This window comes from Vombatus ursinus, unplaced genomic scaffold, assembly GCF_900497805.2.
Source record: "Vombatus ursinus unplaced genomic scaffold, bare-nosed wombat genome assembly UNPS02015175.1, whole genome shotgun sequence".
Lineage (NCBI taxonomy): Eukaryota > Metazoa > Chordata > Mammalia > Diprotodontia > Vombatidae > Vombatus > Vombatus ursinus.
The window spans coordinates 16,508,596-16,531,014 of NW_020954953.1; the positions used below are offsets into that span (position 1 = coordinate 16,508,596).

Sequence of the window (22,419 nt, forward strand, 5' to 3'; positions counted from 1 at the left end):
TTAATCTCAGAAATGCTCTGAGGGACTCTCTTAAAACTTTAAGTTTCAGAGAAGAGGCTCATCTGTATTAGAGGAGCAAATTTCCTCATCTGGGAAGTCTCTATAGGAATGGAATCACAGATCCAAATTAATCGATCAACAAGCCTTTATGAAATGCCTACTACGTGCCAGCAAGTTCTTTGAGGAAACCGAAAAGAAAACATTCCCTATTCAAAAATAGTTTGTTTCTAATGGAAAAGACAACAAGTACATATAAATATACAGAAAGCATAAAGTGAATACAAATGAGAAACAAAGTAGTTTGGGAGAGAGGACACTAACAATTGGTTGGCTCAGGAAAGGCTTCATCCAAATGGTCAAGAGGACTCAATCAATCAACAAGTATTTGTTATTTATTATGTGGCAAGCACTGAATTAAGTGCTGGAGATATTACCACTACACCACCACCACCTGGAGATACTACTATCACTACTACTACTACTACTACTACTACTACCACCACCACCACTACTACTACCACCACCACCACCACTACTACTACCACCACCACCACCACCACCACTATTACTACTACTACTACTACTAATAATAATAATAATAATAACAATAGGTAATATTTATGTAGCATTTGCTATGTGCTGGGCACTATGCTAAGCACTTTACAATTATTATTTCGTTTGATCCTCACAACAATCCTAGGAGGTAGGGACTATTGTTACATTATTACATCCATTTTACAGATGGGGAAACAGACAAATAGAGGTTTTCCTGATTCCAGGCTTGGCGCTTTAGTACAAAGTACAAAGAATGAAACAATCTCTATTCACAATGTGTTTACATTCTAATGAGGAAGATAACAATTACAGATAAAAATACATACAACATAAATATAAACTGAATAAATGCAAATATATACAAAATGGTTAATTGTAAGGTGGTTGGGGGATAGAAGCCATTAGCATTTAGGTAGATCAAGAAAGGCATTCATGCAGAAAATGGTGGTTGGGTTATATATTTAAGGAAGAAAATGATTCTATGAGAAAGAGGAAAGGAGGGAGTAGATTCCAGGCGTGGGGGCCAGCCAGTACAAAGGCACGGGGGATGACAGATGGGGTTTGTGAATGATGAACAAAGAGGACAGCCAGCCAGGCTGGATCACAGAATGCTGGAAAGAGAGTGATCTACACCGTGGCAGTAAAGAAAAGTTGGATTCCAAGTACTTTGGGCTTTAAAAGCGAAACAGACACTTCTATTTGATCCTAGAGATAGTAGGGAGATACTGAAGTTGGCTAAATAGGAGAGTGATCTGCACTGCTTTGGCAGCAGTGTACAGAATGGATTGTTATGGGAGATTTGAGGCAGGGTGATGAACTAGGAAACTTGCAATAGTCTAGGCACAAAGCGATAAGGGCCTGAACTAAGGTGGCAGCTACAGGGACAAAGGGAAGGGGTCAGATACAAAAGAGGTTGTGCAAGGGAAAACAGAAAGGCATGGCAACTGACTGGGTATGTGAGGCATGAGAGAGCAAGGAGTCATGGATAAAGAGTGGTTTGAAGACTGGGAAAGGATAGAAAGTTGTGCCTTCAACACAACTGGGAAGGTGGAAGGTTGGGAGAGGACAGGAGATAATTACTTCAGCTTTGGACTTGTGGAGTCTGAAATGTTTCCAAGACATCCAATTTGAAATGTCCAATAGGCAACTGGGGAAATGGGACAAAGCTCAGGGGAGTGGTTGGGGCTGGAGACACACATATCTGTGAGTCATCTACATAAAGACGAGAGCTAAACCCTTGAGAGGCAATGTAGTTGCCAAGAGCCAGTCACAATCAGCTGGGGGGAGGGGTAGGAGGAGGGGGAATAAGAGAGAGGGAGGTAAAGGGAGAAGGAGAGAGGGGGAAGGTGGGGAAAGAGGGCCAGGGTGAAGGAGATGGGGAATGAAGGAAAGGGGGGGGAGAGAAAGAGAGAGCAAGAGAAGGAGGGAGAGAGGGAGGAAGAAGGGAGGGAAACGAGGAAGGGAAAGAGAGAAGGAGAAAGGAGAGGAAGAATGAAGGAAAGGGGGGAGGGAGGGGTAGAAAGAGAAAGCGAGAGGAAGGGAGAGGGAGAGAGAAGGACAGAAGGAGGGAGACAGAAAGGGGCGGGGAGGGAGAGGAATCTAGGACAGAACCTTGGCTTCCAACCATAGTTAGGAGTTGCTACATGGATAATAAGCCAACAAAGGAGATGGTGAAGGAGCAGTCAAGCAAGTAAGATATTCGCTGCAGAGAACAGTTATTCATCACCATGATTTCTGTGTGGTCACTCCCTCAACCCCATCAACAGACACAACAAATCTTCCATACACTAAAAGACCATCCATGAATTCCTGGTGGACAAAAACATTCATCACCTGGAAAAGCACCTTTGAATAATGAAGTGACTCTACAAATTTAGCTAAGCTGATCCTCAGTAGACCCACCTCCTCCAAGTCTTTCTGGTTAGCTGGCATAAGAATTCAGAGTTTCAAGTAGCATTAAATAAGACATATGAGTTGCAATTTACTGAGTCATGGGATGATAGGTTTTGGAGACAGAAGAGACCAAAGAGGTCTGCAAGTCTACCTGTCTTATTTTACAGATGAGGAAACTGAGGCCCAGAATAGGTTAAGTGACTTGCCTAGAGTTGCAAAGCTCATAATTATTTGGGACAGGATTCAAACCTAAGTCTTCCTGAGTCCCACCCATGTTCCACTCACATTTTCCTCTACACCATGTTGCCATTGATGTACCAAAAGAGCTAAAGGCCTCCCAACACAAAAGGGAGGAAATGCTATTTAAGTTAGGACTGAATTAAGAATATTAAAAAAAAAAAAAGATGAATGCCATAACAAGGCACTGCATCACAGATTAAAAATGGAACAATTATTCTTATAAAAGTCCAGTTTAATTTGAAACCAAAGACACCAAACAGTCTCGCAACCCCCTCACCCACCCACCCAAGCACTTTATTTCAACTACATCACATGAAGTTTCTGTCTAATGCATTAACTGGAACTCTGCTGCACAAAGCATTTCCAGAAATGGGTCTGAGGTCAAAACTTTGTCTACTAAGGAAATTAGGAGGAAATTGTAGGAGATAAAGCATAGCTTTGGGATCTGGCGTGTCTCCAGATTTGTTCACTCTATTCTAATATTTTAAGAGGTAGGGAAAAGGAGAAGAAAAAAGGAATGCCCTGAGGTAGCTGTCATATCCATTATTTCACTTAATGTACATACTATGCTCACAAGATTGCCCACTCCTCCTTTTCATTTCTTGGTGCATCAGACAAATAATATTCCAGGCTAATTTATCTGTCCTTCAGTTAACACCATAAATGAAAAAGGCAATGGAAATTTAAGAAATTTAAATTAAGATTTTAGCAGGTCACATTATAAGGTAGTTTTTCCAGTATGTATTTTTTTAATCCTTCCCATACCCCAGCTAAAAGTAAAATCCCTTCTTTGCAAATAATAGCATCAGATTTGAATGTGTGGGTAACTGGTAGAACTCGTATAGCATCCCCCCCTACCCAGGAGTGCAAACAATTTAAACATTCAGCCATACAACCAAGTCTGAGGTGAATGTTACAGTATAGGTGGAGAAAACAGACCCCATAATGAGCTCCGAAGGTCACAAAGTGAATCATTGGCAGTCAGGATTAAAATTCAAAGATTTTGACTCCCAGGCCAACACTCAGACCACTTGGCTACAGTGTCTCCCTTGTGGCAGCTCATTTATCAACTACAAATAAATTCCCCATTTTTTTTTTTTCTAAACAAGGGCAGTGCATTTCAGAGAGGAAGACAAAGCTCTGTCCATTTTAAGAATACAGACAATGTAGCAAGTGTTACATAATCAATGGAACTTAGAGCAGCAATGGCAAAATAATTGAGAGAGCATTCTTTCCCACTATTCTCCGTGATGTAATTCTATACACTTCTGGCTCTATTTCCTAGCGTTACAAACACAGTATGAATGCTCTCAAGTTTGTATGAACCCGGACTTTTAAAGAAATCACATCCATAACACAACACTGTCAAAGGCAACTTTGATCGCACACTCAACAGTACCATTTCTAAGTAAAATACTCCTACATATATTAATGTAATGGAATCTTTGATGTCACAAATATGAAGCATACGAGGAAATGCAGGAACATGCATAAAATGATGTTGGGCAAAGTCCGAAGAACCAGAGCTTCAGTTTGCATCAAATGAACATCAATTATTTTTCAAAATATCTGACTGTGAACTCCTAGAGGGCGAGGACTCTTTGGGCTTTTTTTTTTTTTTTTGCATTCTTGGCGGTCTAGGAGGGAAGCTAGGTGGCACAGTGGATAGAGAGAGGGCTAGACCTGGAGTCAAGAAGACCTGAGTTCAAATCTAGCCTCAAACTCTTACTAGCAGTGTGATCCTGGGTAAGTCATTTAAACTTCGCCTGCCTCAGTTTCTTCAACTGTAAAACGAAAATAATAATGGCACCTACCTCCCAAGGTTGCTGTGAGGATCAAATGAATTCATTAAGATATACAAAGCACTTACAGTGGAGTACCTGGAACATATTAGGAGCTTAATAAATGCTTGTTTCCTTTCCCAGTGTTTAGCATAGCGCCTGGCACATAGTAAATGTCTAAAAATGCTTGCTGACTTGTCTTTAAAGGAAGGAAAAACAGAGACAAAGGTGAAACTTCAAGCAGGCCAGGAGGGGCCAAAAACATTTTCTTTGCTTATTAATTCATTTGACTCTATCCTCTTAAAGTCTAAGGAGGTTTTTTTGGCATATTTATTTGATTGTGTTTTTGAAGCTAGTAATAAAAAAAATTTTTTTAACGCTCCCCCATAGATGTAGTTACAAATTTACAAGAACACAAATTCAGTTAGTTTTAATTCGCTAGTTTTAGAACTGGGCAAAATCAAGTAATATGCAGGTAAGGCTGATAATTCTTCATTTTCTACTACTTCAGTGATCAAGAGATGCAAAAACAAACCAAGTAACAAGAAATTATTATTAAGTGCTAATAATATTATTCTTTTTGTTGTTCAGTTGTTTTTCAGTTGTGTCTCACTCTTCACGTCCCCATCTGGGGTTTTCCTGGCAATGATACTGGAGTGGTCTGTCATTTCTTTCTCTAGATCATTTTTACAAATGAGGAAACTGAGGCAAACAGGGTTAAGTGACTCGTCCAAGGTCACACAGCAAGGAACTGTCTGAGGTAAGAACTGAACTCAGGTCTTCTTGACTCCAGGCTCAGCATCCTATCCACTGAGCCATCTAGCTACCCAAAATTATTGTTAAAGTTCTGCTGTCGAAAAACCTTTTTAAAAAGTAAATTGCTCTGACGTGTGTAGTGTTAGGCATTTTTAAATTTGCTATTTTGACCATTTTTGTGGATTATATAAAGGTTTTTTTTGTTGTTATTGTCTTAATTATCTTCAAAAAGCAGTGTGGAGGGGGCAGCTAGGTAGCACAGTGGATAGAGCACCGGCCCTGAAGTCAGGAGGACCTGAGTTCAAATTCGGCCTCAGACCAAACACCTGACACTTACTAGCTGTGTGATCCCGGCCAAGTCACTTAATCCCAATTGCCTAAAAAGGAAAAAAAGAAAAAAAGAAAAGCAGTGTGGCATAGTGACAACGGCTACTGCACTAACAAGGTACTCATCTTCTGGCTCCCAGCATTTTCTCTAACTGTCCTCAATGCTCACTTTCCTCTACTCTAACTACAGACTTCCCTAGCTTCAAGTCCCAACTAAAATCCCACCTTCTACAGGAAGCCTTCCCTAACTACTTTTAATTCCAGTGCCTTTCCTCTTTTAATTATTTCCTGCTGCTGCTGCTGTTTGTCCTTTGTTATTTATTTTTTTGGTGAGGATGGGGGGTTAAATGACTTGCCAGAGTGACACAGCTAGTGAGTGTTATGTGTCTGAGGCCGCATTGGAACTCAGGTCCTTCTGACTTCAGGGCTGGTGCTCTATTCACTGCGCCACCTAGCCGCCGCATCCTTTATTTTTGAAAAGGACCAAGACATCAGGGAGGTGATGCCTGAATTGCAAATGAACTGGATTTAAGTGAGGGAAGACTGTGCAAAGTCATCAGCCTCACTTTCTCTTCCAGAGCCATCTGGGCCCAGTGGCCAGATATGGATCTGGATGACTGGAGATGGCCCCGGATGCAGTGGGGGACCTTGGTCTTTTCAAGCTAAGGTCTTTTACAGGTCTCAGTTTGACTGAGGCAATACCTATTAAGGCCTAGTAAAATGAGGCTAAGAATGGTCTCTTAAAAAAATAGATCTGGGAAGACCCTCAGGGTTTGTGGGGGGAAAATATATTTGTTTGTGTGTTCTCTCCCCCAATAGACTGTAAGCCCCTTGCAGCAGGAGTTATTTTTGCCTCTTTTTGTATCCCAAGCTCTTAGCATAGTGCCTGGTACATAGTAGATGCATAATAAATGTTGGCTGATTGACTGAAGGCCAGCCATAGAGTCAATTAGACCTGAGATCAAGCATTACCTCTGACACATACTAGCTGTATAACCATGAGCAAATCATTTAACCTTGCTCCAGGTAACTAAGATTATAAATTGCAGATTAAGTAATAGTGGTGGTAATAACCCCAAACAAATGAAGTCAAAGGCTCAAGGACTCCCTCCAGGATTCCCCATCCTACATATTAAAAATGTGGTCACTTCAAAGAGCTGGGGTTTGGGACTCTTTATAGATCACTGGAGTTGAAGCCAGAAGATCAGGGCTCCAGTCTCAGCTCTGACTAATTACTACCTTGGTGACTGACACGAGGCAACTTACATATTTTTTGGCCCCAGTTTCTACATTTGTAAAATGGGGGGAAGGGTAATCTCCAAGGTCCCTTCCCAACAGGAAATTATAAAATATCAATTATTATTAAAATATCAATTATCTGCTATTCTATTAAACATCCAAGTAACTAACTGCAACAGAAATACCTACACAAAAATAAAGACCCCTTGCTACTACTGTTTTAAACCCAAGCTTGTATTTCCATTCAGGGTTACTTTTCTACTCTATGTTAGTCAAGAAAATATGAATTTAACACCAAAAAACAATTCATTTGCTGTGGACAGGGTACTGGGCCTGCAGTCTCAAAGACCTGGGTTCAAATCTGGTCTCAGACATTTACCAGCTATGTGACTTTAGGCAAGTCAATTAATCTCAGTTTCCCTCAACTGTAAAATAGATATAATAAGAGTGCCTACCTCCCCAGGTTGTTGTGAGGATAAATGAAATACTTGTAAAAAGCACTTAGCACAGTGCCTGGCACATAGCAGACACCATAAAAAATTCTTACTGCCTTCTCTCCTTTCCCCTTCTCCCTTTATAAACGGTTTTCTTGAAGTAAGGCAAGTTTCAAAGAGGGAAAAGATGGCAGATTTGGTTTTGAAAGGAAAAAAAAATTAGAATCCTAAGGTTTTTTTTTCATATATTTCTATTTGTAGATTTGTGTGTGTGTGTGTGTGTGTGTGTGTGTGTGTGTGTGTGTGTGTTTTAAACAATGTAACTAACCAAAGCACACAGAAGATCCACAGCCTCCAATACAAGTTCCTGGTGCCCAATTCGGGTGACACCCAGTTCCTCGAGATCCTGGTGGGAAATCTGCAAGAGCTGTTCACCATTTATTTTCTCCCGTTCAAATTTAGGGACATACTGCTGGAGGCAATCATCCAACCCTATCAAAAGAAACAGAGAATCATTAGAGTCTCTTCATTCATATTTCCATACTAATAAATCAAGCTAATGATCACTAATCACACCAACGACATTCTACATTTTTACTTGTTTGCTACACTCATTCTCCGGAATTTTCAAGAGCAGGTATTTGGAAGTTGGCTTTTTAAAACTGATTTTAAGAATTTCAAGAATTCTAAGCCCTGGAGGGCTGGGGCAGGATCATCTGAATCTTAGATATGGAGCAGGAAGGGACCTCAGAGATAATCTAAATAAATTCCCAATTCATCCTGCCAACTCCTGTTTTCTAGAAAATGAAGCTGGGGGTCAGGGAGATTAGGAGACCTGTCCAAGGACCTCTCGGTAGTCAATGGCAGAGGCAGCTAGATAGTGCCGTGGGAAAAGCACTGGACCCGAAGTCAGGAAGACGTGGGTTCTAATTCAGCTTCAGACACTCGCTAGTTGTGTTACTCTGGGCAAGTCACTTAGCCTGTTGCTTCAGTTCCTCAGATGTAAAATGGGAATAATAATAATAGCACCTACTTCCCAGGGTTGTTGTGGAGATCAAACAATATTTGTAAAGGATTTTACAAACCTACTTTACATAAGTTATCATTATTAGGAATAGCATTCGAATCCAAGGCCCCTGACCCTAGTCAGGACTCTTTCCCCCTCCCACAATCACATGCTAAATAAGATATCAATAGTAAGGAACAAGTCACCAAGCATTTATTAAATACCTACACTGTGATACAAAGAAAGGTAAGCGTCTCTATTCTCAAGGAACTCACAATCTAATGAAGGAGACAATAGGCAGTTATATACAAGCAAGATATATACCTCATAAATGGAAGATGGTCACAAAGAGAAGGCACCAGCTTTCAGAGAGATCAAGAAAGATTTGTAGAAGGTGGAATTTCTGCTAAGATTTGAAGAAAGCGAGGAAAGCTAAGAGGTAGAGATAAGAGATGGCGTATTCCAAGGGGGGGTGGGAGGGTGGGGGGGAGGGGCAGCCAGTGAAAAGGCATGGAGATTGGAGATGGCAGTGTCTCGTGGAAGGAATTGCAATGAGACAAACGCAAAGTATAAGCCTACAAAAGGCTTATGCGTATTCCCAGCACTAGCTACTTAAAAAGCAGCACTATTTAAGTTAATATTAATAGCTTAAGGGGAATTTTAACTCTAGCATAAGCCAGAATAGCACAGTGGATGGTGATCTGTCCTTGGGGTCAAAAGATCTGATTTTAAATCCTACTTGAGTCTCTCACTAGTGCTATGAATAGAAAAAGTCACTTAGCCTCCCAAACCCTCTTCTCGTGTTTGTGAAGAAAGTACTTTACATAGGGGCAGCTAGACGGTACAGTGGATAGAGCACCAGCCCTGAAGTCAGGAGGACCTGAGTTCAAATCCAGTCTCAGACTAAACACTTGACACTTACTAGCTGTGTGACCCTGGGCAAGTCACTTAACCCCAATTGCCTTTAAAAAAAAAGGGAAAGGAAAAAAAAGTACTTTACAAACTTTAAAGCAAGCACAATATTGCCAAGATATTAGGAGACACCCTGTTTTCCAGCTGTGCCCTGAGGTTGGCATAACAACAATCCTTTGCGTTCACCCTCTGGATGATCTCCCCCCTTTGGCAAAATCACATAATTATCATATTGCTTGGTGTTCTCTGAGTTCAGACAAGCACCAGACAAGTACCCATGCTCTGTTCATGAAGCCCTGCTATGAATCAAACGTTTTCCATTGTTGCTGATATCCCCCATTGTCAGGGCTATAGCTCAATGCATAGCCATTGGTACAAGTACTGAGACCTTCCTACACTGCCTCTGGCCTCCCCAGTAGGAGTGGGGTCCTGGCACCTGTGTATAATCCACCTCCTTGCTCACAAGCCATTTCCCTCACTTTGAAATTAAACTTCTGTTTGATTCCTGACTCTCCTGTCTCTAGTCTGCTCTGTTCAGCTCTGGCCACCTACAGGTTAGAGGTTGGTTCCGTCCAGCTGACAATATAAATATGATATGTGATTATTTGGCCTTCTTTCTTCAACTGAAAAATACGGGGTAGGGAGGTGGACTACATGATCTCTCAAATTATTTCTAGGTCTAACTCCTATAACAGTCCTTAAAGGAAAAAAAAAAAGCCCAAGGAACTGTCCATTTTCCTTGCTGTGCAAGAGTATTACAACTCATATATTTCTTACAACACATAACTTGACTAGGACAACTTAGAAATCTTTTTGCTAGATGAGACACATGTTTCAACAAATGTACTTGTTGAAATAAGCTTTTACCAAGAATCATTTGACTTAAGGTGAAATGTTGCACATATAAAATAAGTATGTCCTCAACAAAACTGGGTCTCATAGCTCATCACCAACATGGAAGTAACCTATAAAAAGTCTTCTTGTATTATCTTCCTAAGTAGCCCTTCACTTTAATAATTCTTTCAAAGAAAAATAGATGTTAAAGGGGAATTATAAAGTGTAACTTTAGCAGAGGACTTTAGAGAGTATGTACTCTAAATTACTTCTATGACAGATGAGGAGCTGAGTCTGGAGTTAAAGAAATTTCCCCTTGACAAGAAATGTCACATTATAAATTTCTGATTACTGTAGAACAAGTATATGGATTAACTAATTGGTTATTAGAAATAGTAATAGAAACAATACAGGTTTCCCTCGTATCTACATTATTAGATGTCATTTAAATCACAATTTGAAGTAACCTTGGAAAAGATCAATTCCAACTGCCTAATTTGGTAGAATGGAAAAGGAAATAGCAAACCACTCCAGTGTGTCTCTACCAAGAACACCCCAGAAGGGGTCACAAAGGGTCAGAAATGCCTGAACAACAACAATTTTGTAGAAGAAGAAACCGAATAAACCAACTTATAAGGAGGGGAATTACCCAAAGTCACGTAGGTTAGTTAATGACAGACTTAAAAGACTCAAAGTTTCCAAATTCCTATCTTGTTCAATGTCTTTGTAATGACACTGCACATACTTTTTTTTTTTTTAAACAAACCAACCAACCAACCAACAAAAAAATCAACATGAACTTCATGCATAGTAGAGGTACTTTTGTGGCAGCAACAAACTGGAAACAAAGAACAAGAGAAAAAAGCAAAACCAATAAGCGTTTCATAAGTACTTACTCTTAAATGTTAATTTTAATAGCAGTGTTACTTTAAAATATAAAATTATATTCTACAGCACAAAACTGAAATTTTACTAAATGAGAGGAAATGACTAAATCTTTATAATTCTTTAGCTAAAGATACAGGGTCAGTTTTACACCGAAATGGAAATACCTTTAAAAATTTCTGGAGGAAAAAAAAAATCAGTTTGGCTACAATTTACATGAGTCAGCTAAGTCTGAAAACTACTGAATTATAAAACCAACCACATTTCCATTCTTGCATTCCCCATCAACTGAATAATGGCAAAACAGATTGTGGCACACGAACATAATGGAATATTTCTGCCTCATAACAACAATGGAAAGGAAGAATTCAGAGAAGGACGGAAGACTTATACCAGCTAACAAATGCAGTTAAAAAAAGCAGAACCAGGAAAACAATATGCACAATGACTACAACAATGTAAACAAAAACAACGAAAAAAGAAAATGAACGTTGTGTTAAGTATAATGTAATAAGTACAATGACCAAACTTGGCCTCAGAAAAGAGTTGGAAAAAAATGCTTGAGAGTGTAGGAGCGCGCACTCGCGCGCACACACACACACACACACACATATCCCCCCCCACACACACCCTCCTCTTTGCTGAGATGAGCGAGGAACACTGTATATGGTGTCAAGCAGAGTACTTACGTTGTATAATGCATGGTGCAAAATAGGGACTTAGAAGAGTTTAATGGCTACAGGGTCATGATATACTTAAAAGCTCGTAGAGCTCACCCTTGAGAACCATACTTGACCGAGGACACGGCAAATCATCACATTCCTGTAATCATATATCATTTCTAACCCAGAGAAATAAGAAATTTGGGGGCCTGCAATATCACCAGTTCCTCCCACACAAATTTCTTCAGTAAAGCTTAGGTGAGTCAGGAAAAGGACTCTGTGTAGTTTATAAATTACACACCTACAAACAAATCACCTGATACAGTTTCCCACTTGAGTAGCTAGCGATAAGTCGAGTTAACAAAAGATGGTGATATCAGCCCTTTGATGTTCAGTTACTTTTCAGTCTCAAGATTAAAGCAGGTCATTTCCACACAAAGTGAAACTCAAGTTAAATGATAAGCAAAAATGTGAGCTGTTGTGTGTGGAGTTGGTTTGTTTTTTTTTTTAAATAATGGCTTTCTGGCCCTTGATGGATGGCATTCTTACCCTTTACTGAAATCCAATTTCAACTTGGTTATTAATAAGCAAACAAAAAATAAAAGGCTAGCTTACAGGAAAATTAAGGGAAATTTATAGTAAATGTACTAATGTGAAATACCTGGAGTTTTTCTTCTTCTCTCAAGTATAAGGCTGACATCAGATAACTAACTAGGCCACAACCAGACAACGGATCTGCCCCTTAACTAACTGGGAACTAGTATCCAGACTCCACCTCTTCAACCTTCAGTTGTCTGGTATGTGAAGTGCATAGAACTATGACATAGTTAAGCCTCAGCCTATCAGATGTTCTTTAAAGTCTATTCCTCTGTAACCCATAGAGCAGGCACACCGCCATGGGATCCTGTTTCACATCTTGTACCTGAATGTCAAAGCCTTATCTATTTTCCCAGCACTCTATATAGAAAACTTTTGACTGAATTTTTTTAACTGAGGGTACTCCTCCTACCCAACTTAGATATTTTATGACCTGCTGTGGCAACAACGAATAGAAGCAAATGACTCCCTCTCGACATCTGTCTCATCAAATAATCCCTTTGAATTTTTAAGACTTTAGAGCATTGTTTTCTATTTTTAGAAGTCTCCAACAGTCACACAAGTAAAGTCAACTCTTGATTCTCTATGCCTAAGCATGGCAACACAAGGACAGAAATAAAACCTAAAACTCAGTGATATTTGCCTTTTGGGTGTTTTTTATTTCATTATAACTCGAACACATCAGTTTTTATGGAAAATTACAATATTTAGAACCATATAATCAAGCCACGTTCGGAAGAAGAAAGCTCTGCCAATTCTTCCCCCCTCACCTCCCATAGCTCCCTGTGACTCCCTTGATGCTTCGAATGGACAGGATTATCTCTGATATTAAAACTCAAATCTCCTCCCTTAGCATTCCATAAGCAATCTCTGTGTCTAACTAAGAGTAAGTAGAAGTAATAGGATATGTATGTTAAGGAACTTAATTATTCAGAGTAGAAACTAATTTAAGAAAAGGAAAACAAGATTTATTCCAATCAGGGCATTTCCCTTGATTATTGAGTTTTAATCTGGATATCTCAAAATAAGTTTATTTGGGGAGATGCAATGACCTAACAGAAAACGGAACAGTGGCTGGACTTGAAATCTGTAAATCTGCCTTCCAGCTGGGATATTCCAGCTGTATGAATGACTACGGAAAAATCATTTCAACCCTTTAGGCCTCAGTTTTCTTCCCCATCTGGAAAAAGGGCATAATGTTGTTTCTATTTCCTACATGGGAGGATGGTTGTGGATTCTAAACCATTCAGTAAGTTTTTATTTTTATTTATTTATATACAACTTATATATTTTATTTTATATACAACTTATAGCTAGGAAGAAAATAACTTAGGTTCTAACTGAATGTGCTATGAGTCGGATACACTATGCTAAAATGGCTTGGCCTCTAATTTATTATTATGGTAGTTTTTGGATCAGTCAGTCAAGAAACATTTATTAAGCACTTACTATGTGTCAGGCCCTGTGCTAAGTGCCTTAGCTTAAGTGCTTTAGCTTACCATGCTAAACCCATGTTTTAGTTGCAAAATGCCTAGTTGAGAACCCAGGTTATAAAAGAATATTGTATCATTTATCCAGAAAGAACATTAGGAATGTCTGTAAGCAAATACAGTGACATTGCATGCCTAGACTATAAAATTTTGGCAGCTGAGAAGCTTGTTTTGAAGATAGAAAAGAACTGAGACCTGAAAACTTCACGGAAACTGATTACTATTCTGGAAGACAAGACAAAAGATGAATTGAGCTGGGTGCAATTCCAGTAAGTGGCAAGGAAAGGTCAAAGTGGTATTCAATACCTGCTAACTTATAACACTTAATTGCTAACAGTGAATTGGCTGTTAGAGATATAGTGAGGAGGCTAGGCAACAGTGTAATCTTTATTTTCTACACACATTTTGTTTCTATTATGGCAATGTTTAATTCACCTTTTAAAAGTGAGTTTAATTAATTTCTTTTTTTGATCTTCTAAAAGTAACCCTACTGAGTATAGAACCCTATTTTCTCTAGTTTTTTTGAGGCCAAAGACAGTTTAACCTCCGCTGATGTCAATTATTGGATGTAAAAACAAAGCACAAATCTACCTCCTTATTATCTTACCTAAAAAGCTCACCCCTGGACAGATCACAAAGGTAAGAACAATGATGAAATCAATTAGCTGTGACTTCACTGACATTTATAGTTTCAAGGCTCGTTATATATCAAAGTAAGACCTTTCTTGATTACAAGCTGTGAACAAGTGAGGATGTTGGCTGACCTTGGTGCTTCCCTGGTAGGAAGCTGAGTCTTACTCCTTGCAATTTTACTACTTTTGAATTTTATAACCCATTATCTTCATCTCAGTTTACTGAGATTTTTCTCTTAAAGGCAATAGCCAAGAAACCAAATCTATATTTGGATTAAGAACAATGTCCTTCTAGGGCATGTCCTAGGAGAGGCAGAATTCACTCCAATCACCTCCCCCTTTCTTTACAATGCCATACAATGATCACAGCTATTCAGAATGTTTCTGATAAGGTACAGCAATATTCCAGATCAACAAAGATACAGAACATAAATGAATGTATTCTTTCGTACTACAGCAGTAATGTGGACTCTTACTGTTTCCTGGGGCAGGGTTTCTGGTTCTCCAGTTGGTTCTATGTTACCACCCCATTTCTTTTTAGTTATTTTCCCAGGTAAACAGCAAATATAGCCATGGCCACAAAACCAGATGTCAGAGTACTTTCTGCCATAATATTTCCCCAGAAATACAAATAATCCCCGTACCAGAAATTCAGGAATTGCTTACATACACTTAGCTCTCTATCTTCACTGCTCCCTCCACTCACACCCAAACCTCCAAAATTACATAACCATTGACTATTTTCATATTTCTAATACGAACCCCAAAATCAAAGAGATCTGGGCACACAAAACAAACACCTCTCCAATCAAGAATGCAGAGTAAGGTGTCAATATTCCCACTGCACCTAAAACAACTGTGCCAAGGAGACAAGACAGTATCTAATAACGTGGGGGCTAAAGCAAGATAATTGAGGCTTATTAAAATGATTCATTCTTCCTTGGATTCCTGGCCTCCCAACATTCAAGGGATAGGATTTCCAGATCAAGACCAAAAAACAAAAATCTTAGACCCCTGATCCCTAATATTCAGAATTTCCCTATCAAAATAATTATCATAGAAAAACTTTAATCTTCCTTCTCTATAAGAAGTTAACCCAACTACATAGTGAGGGGAGATGTTCTGTTAAATATGTTTGTGGACCCTGTGCTAAGCAGCAGCAAAATAATGCTACAACTAACTACAGTAAATGGAAACTGAAGCTCACAATGCTTCAGAAAACTGGTCTAGATAGCCTTGAAGCGCTAACAAAATAGGAAACAGATTAGAGGTTAAACTTTCTTAGTAGTGGCAACAGAGTGAGCACAATTGAAAGTTTTCCTCCTTCCTCAGAACAATCGTTTTTTCTGTCACTGAAGTCATTCAGTCAGTCGTGTCGGACTCTTTGTGATCCCGTGGACTTTTGCCCATGGGGTTTTCTTGTCAAAGATACTGGAGTGGTTTGCCATTTCCTTCTCCAGTGTGCCCCCTTTTTACAAATGAGGAACTGAAGCAAACAGGAGGTAAATGATTTGCCTATAAATGTCAGCTATTATTCCTTTATCAATGACTCCTGAGACCTGAGCTATACCAGACTTTAGAAATCAGTCAATATTCCACTTCTGGGGAAGTACCCTCTAAAAGCAACAACTCCACCTTCCAAGCTGGTTTTTTGTTTGTATTTTTTTTTACACTGCATTAGTGAACAATACATAATTTGAAATATAACATCAAAACAGCAGATCTGTAAGATATTCTCTGGCAAGGATAATTTAACTTAAGGAAATAAAAACAGTAGATAGTAAAAACAGCTCAAGGACTCAAGTAACCAAAAGAACAGAAATCAGATGAAATATGGCCGCCCAAGAAGTTTCTGAATTTCTAAGTAATGCATCCCAGCTGAAACTTCAACCAGGAATCTTTAGCTGCCAGAATTGTCTGCTTTTTTCTTTTTGCACCTTCTGTATGGCTTTGAACCTCTTTAAAAAGTGTCTCGTTTCTCTACCTCTACCTGCAAAGACATCACAAGGGTCACAGTGTTACTAATGGATGGAAAAAAAAGAACAAAATGCTCGGGTGTTTGCACCTGAACTGTGCTATGACCTAGCACAGCATCCATGGGCAGCCGAGAACCCCATTGGGTTCTTCTCTGACAATCAGAACGGGAAGCTGTAAGCCTTTCAAAGCTTCTTTGTCAATTCTGGTTGGCCATGGCATCAGCTGCAGTATCAGCAAAGTATTTGAAATTCTGGTTTCTCACACTTTCTTGATTTATGAGATATTTGGAAGGAAAAGTTGTTTGTTTTTTTATGGTTCAATGGATGCCAGTACGAACTTTGACCTCCTAAAGTTACAGTGAGACTCTCCACATGATCTTCCTGAGTTGGTGATACTGATTACTTTGGTCCTCCACCTCCCTCCCCCAGCCAGCTTCCAACTGGAAGGATCTATATGCATCACCTTTCCCCTCCTCTTCCAATTATAACGAAAACCTCAGAGTAAGTAATTTTTAAACCTGTACCAGTACAGAATCTTACTAGTATCTACCTAGTATCTATAGTTCTAGTATCAATCAACTGACATAAATAGTAACAATTAGCAAAGTGCGACAACAGGAAATAATCTGGAAAATATGCAGAGGGTCTGCTGTACAGAGGTGAACATTGTATCTTCAGTACTGCTAGAATAGAAATTCAAGAAATCTGGATCCTACGCTTGGCTCGGCTACCAGGTTCCCACTGTGACTCAGACAAAATCATTTTCCTTACAATTCATTTCCTCCATCTATGAAGTAAGCAAGCATGCTTGCTTACCTAATCCTTACAACAATATGCTTAAAGAATTAAACTGGAATTGCATTCCAGTAATAAGCCTTTGAAGGCAGGGGCTATGTTTTGTCCTTGTGTCCCCAGTTCTTAGTACAATGTCTTGCATAAAGAAGGAGTTCAATAAATTATTGATGAATGAAGAATAAAATATTTACAGATCTTATTGAGCTACTGTCAAGACAAGAAATCCACAAGCAATAATATATACAATGCCTTTTACTATTTCATATTTTAAAATATGCACCCAAAAACACAACAAATTTCTTAATCACTGAAAGGACCTGTAATTAAATGACTGGACCTGTTAAGTCACTGATAGCTCAATGCTGATTTAGAAGGAGTGCTCCAGGGATCTGCTGTTGGCCCTATGATGATCAATATTTTAATTATGAGGATTGAGGTATAGAAGGCTGGGAGGGGCAGGTAGTACTTTGAACAGCTGAGTGAAGACAGAAAGAGTGTGACCAGCTAGAAACAGCTGTTCTTAACCTGCAGTCTGTGAACTGTTGTTTTTTTTTAATTTCAATTGTGTGTGATGTGTGTGCATGTTTTATACACACACACACACACACACATATAAATACTTTTGTAATGTTATGTATTTTATTTTATGCATTTAAAAACTTTATTCTGAGAAGGGGTCTATGGGCTTCATCAAACTGCCAATGGAGTGGTGTCCATGATACACAAAAAAGTTAAGAAATCTTAAACTAGAATAACAGCCTGAATCAAATGTCTTGACTTTCGTATGAAGTGGATTTAAGCGAGACAGAGTTGTGCAAGGTCATCGGTCTCACTCTCTCTTCCAGAGTCATCAAAGTCCAGCGGCAAGATAAAAGTCAAGAAGACTGGCAATGACCCGGCATTCAGTGGATGACTTTAACATCTTCAGTGTCTGACCAAGCTCCAAGAACTCCACAGTGCCTGTTTCAGCCGCCTGCATGGCCAGTGGGACAAATTGTTCTCTTCCACCCATTCTGCCTGGGGATATCTTCACATTTGGTGTAGACATCCCCCTAACTCACCAATAGGTTTGAAGTCTGTTGGTTGCCCTCAATCTGGTTTGGCCCATCTGCTGACACAGTTTTACCGAGGTATGGCTGCTGCACAGGCTACAGTTTCTATTATGCCACACATCTATTAAATCTCAAGTTTACATTTGCATTCCAAAATAAAAAACCAACTTCACAAGTACAAGTTGGAGAAGGTGTGACTAGACAACAGTTCATCTGAAAAAGACAGGGTTTTAGTGAACTCCAAGTTCAGCAAGTGTGACATGACAACCCCCCAAAATGCTAATATGTTCTTAGTCTGAAATAAGAGGCATTGCATGCTGAACATTTTAATCATTGTTCTACTGGACTCTTCCCTGGTCAGTCTACACTGAGAATAACCAGTTCAATTTTGAATCATTTAAATGCCCTGTTTTCAAAAAGCCACTGATAACATACAATGTGTTCTGAGGATGAAGAAGGTGGTGAAAAGGCTAAAAGCTGGGCCCTACAAGGAATGCTCAAGGGAACTGGGAATGTTTAACTTGCAGAAGAGGAAGCTTAAAGAGGTCATGATAGAAGAGAGATCACACTTGTTAGGATCAGTAATGAATGAGATATAACCTCTGTGAAGACTTCTCAGGGTGGTAATGAAAAGACTGTCAAGAAACTAGAGATAGGCTCTGAGAGAATGAACAGGCCATAAGTTTAATTCGGCCCTAAACCTTCTCCTGATTGCCACTGCCACGTCAGCATTAGTTATACTAAATAAGAACATGTATGTTTGGATTGGCTATACCCTGTTTCCTTGTTCTTTGGGAATGGGAAAGATTTTCGCGCCAAGAATGTAAGCCCACCTCCCAGCCAATGGGAGTAAGGGATAGTGGCGGGGTGGGAGTTTCTTGTTTGTGTTAAGATACATAACCTTGCATTTGTCCTTTGTGCCTCCCCTCTCTCCTGCTGGTAGTGTACTGGAGTAGACGCCCCTTCTCACGAGATTGTAATAAAGAGTAATTTTTGCTTCCTTGAGAAGTCTCCGAGTTTAATTGTGTTAGAGTCACTGTACCACACGGTAACAAAGGGAAGAGCTAAGAACAATGGGGAAAAGTCAGAGAGGCACCTTCCCGTACAGAAAAACTTCCTGCAAAGCCTGTCCAAAAGTAAAATTAGCTGCCTCAGGAGGTAGTGGGTCAGCCTCCCTAGGCAACTACAAGCAAAATCTGGACAAGCACTAGTTGGGCTACTTTAAAGAAGGTTATTGTTTAGGTATAGACTGAATTAAAGCATCTCTGATATCCTTTCCTACCTTGTGATTCCACGATTCTACCTTTGTTTACATGTTAAAATTATGAACGAGATACAAGCAAAAAAAAACAAGATGATCCCCCACCTGAACAAGACTAGCAAACTGACGGAGTCCTTGGGCAAGTCAATTAACACATTCTGGGCTTCAGTTTTCTTGTTTATAAAATGAGGCTAGACTATATGATATCTGAGGTGCCTTCCAGGTTTATAAGACACCAAAACCCAAAACAATATGTTACATAGCTGGATTGCTATCTTGGTTTCACTCTGACTCCAAGCTAGAGAGTGAGTCTAAAAACATTCTCTGATAAGCCGGGGGGGGAGGGGATGGGACCTGCAGCCTTGAGGCCACACGTGGCCTTCTAGGTCCTCAGGTGTGGCCTTTTGACTGAGTCCAAGTTTTACAGAACAAATCCTTCTTCTATTAAGGGGATTTGTTCTGTGAAGTTTGGATTCAATCAAAGGGCCACACTCACTGGAGGACCTAAAGGGTCACACATGGCCTCAATGCCAAAGGTCCCCACCCCTGGGCTAGGCTTTAAGTTTCATTTAACTCTTTCATCTTGCCTTTAAGAAGAAAAGTAAACTATCCCCATTAGGTTGCTAACGATAAGGAGGAAGTAAGGTACAATGGAAAAATCACTGGTTGTGTGTCACAGAACTCTTCCTCAATCTTATGACCTTTGCAACCATGAGCAAATCATTTAACGTCTCTGGGCCTCAGTTTCCTCAACTATAAAATGAGGAAGGTTAAGCTAGATGGCCTTTAAGGTCACTTCCAATTCTAGATATCTGATGAGGTGGAGAGTAGATGGTGGGTCAGGGGGGCAAAGAGACTGACATCTTTTAAATCAGGATTTAAAGATTTCTGTCATTCACAGGGATCTCCACCCTGAATTTCAACTTATTTCCTTTTTAAATCGAAATATTTAAGAAGAAAATAATACTTTAAGGGAAATCTAAGCTTTCACTTTCTTAGATTAAGTAAACTTACAAGTCTCTATAAACCACACCTAAAGTTAATTAAGGCATTCCAAGTTTCCTGTGTGTCAGTAAGAACCTGAAAAATGAGACAGACGAAGAAACAATACAACTGGAGAAGGAAAATGAGAGGTAGGTCTTCAATGCAGGTCAGTACAGACCTATGTGCCCCTGGGGGCTTCAGAAACAAAAATATCTGTCTGTGGTATATTTATCACATAAAGAACATCCCTGCTCACTCTGTCATGTACTGGCCTGCTTTTTAGCATAAAAACAAAAACAAAGGAAACACCTGTACTGCAGTAGAGACACACACATGCAAAAGCAATAATGTGGCCCGAAATGTAAATGCTGTAAGTAAGTGTAATGAGGGGTAATTAGTCATAAGGGGCAGAACAAGAAACAAATTATTTTTCCCAAATCTGACTGGTGCTGGTGTGTGATGGAGTACAGTCAAGGGGAAGGTTTCTTATCCTTTTTGTGTGGACCCCTTGGGCAGTCTGGTGAAGCCTATGGACCCCTTCTCAACATAATGCTGATTACCTTCTTCTCCACTTCTGCCCATGGCTGCTCCAGAATCTGGTAACACATTTAATAATTTGCTACCAAAAGCAAAACATGTGTCACATACTTTGGAGGAAAGGAAGCATTCCTAAAAATATAAAAGTCAACTACATCCAAGACATCATACAGACCTCATAAGAGTATTCTATGGGCCAAGGCATAGTGGCACATACCTATCATCCCTGCTATCAGAGAGTCTGAGCTAGGGAGTTCTGAGCTATAGTATATTAGCCTGATCGAGTTGTTCGATACCATAATGATGGATCCCTTGGAGCAGAAGGCAAATCGGCCCAGGTCAAAAACAGAACAGGTCAAAGCTTGTGTGCAAATCCAGAGTGAGATCACACCTATGAGTGGCTACTGTACTCTAGCCTGGGCAAAATGGTGAGTCCTAGTCTTCCCCAAAAGAAAAAAAGAGTATGCTATGGGATTCACAAAGAAACACTCAAACAGGTGTTTCTAGAAGAGGGCACACAACTGGAACTACTCTGTTCTTCCCACCACAAGACAACTTGCTTAAAACCCATAGGTCAGATTCCTAAGCCTTGACCCCTGAAATGCAGTCAGCTAGCCATATTAATAGTTAAGGGGCCGTGGGAAAGGGTATTTTGTCTTGTTAAAATAACCAATTCACACATATGGGAAACGAGTTTCCTATAGAAAAACATGACTTACTGAATTCCAACTCAAAACACTGCCAAGAGTGGTAGGTTTGGGCCAGGCAGAGAGTTAATGATAACAAATCTCCAGTTCAGAGCTTCAATCCCTAAATAAGTTGATTAGTTTTGGAGAAAATAAAATTCATTTAACTATCAGCCAACAGGTTCACAATTATGTGCCACTGGTTATAAGGAGGTATTGACCACAATGGTGTGGATGGCTCAGTGCAAACCATGGACATATTGCTAGAAAAAAACTCAAAACATGTCTTCTTGATGGTGGGTCAGTAGCAAATAGCTAACATTTTTTGTAGTACTTCAAATTTTCTCTAAAAAGCAGTTGGCAGAGAGGAATGACCAAGTCTATGCAGTATATCATAGCATTACTTTCGTAATAAAATCATCTCCTGAGACAGCCCATTATGAGATCTTCTTCCACAACTAGTTTGTTTTTTTTTTTGGGGGGGGGGTAATACCATTCCCAAAAACAATTATTAAATGTTTACTATGTGTCCTGTAAAAAGTTTGTTTGTACATATCTGCTTGTTATCTCCCCCACTGGATTAGAAGCTCTTTCAAGACAGAAACTGTCTTTTGCTTCTTTTTGTATTCCCAGTGCTTAGTACAGTGCCTAGCACTTAGTAGGCACTTAATAAATGTATACTGACTGTCAGCAAGTGCTAAGATCTGTGGATTCAGAGCCCAAAGTTAAGCAGTCCCTCTTCTTAATGAGCTTACATTTTAATAGAGGTCCTTCTTTTCTAATGGTTTATTAGCATCACTGGCTTCTGAAGTTGTGCCCAGTAGATTAAACAGTTTGAGTCAGGGAAAGCAGATGCCAAATACAAGGCCAAAAACTGCTAATTTG

General features: G+C 39.6%; 1 protein-coding gene across 2 annotated transcripts in view; it reads right to left on the minus strand.

The window, feature by feature from the left end:
* The window catches only part of LOC114031540 (connector enhancer of kinase suppressor of ras 3), a 113,445-nt gene that overhangs the window by 49,841 nt on the left and 41,185 nt on the right, over positions 1 to 22,419 (minus strand). For both annotated transcript variants that reach the window (XM_027846673.1, XM_027846672.1), the window contains one exon: positions 7,554 to 7,717. In XM_027846673.1, coding sequence (XP_027702474.1) covers positions 7,554 to 7,717 — 164 coding nt within the window. The remainder of the gene's footprint in view (positions 1 to 7,553; positions 7,718 to 22,419) is intronic.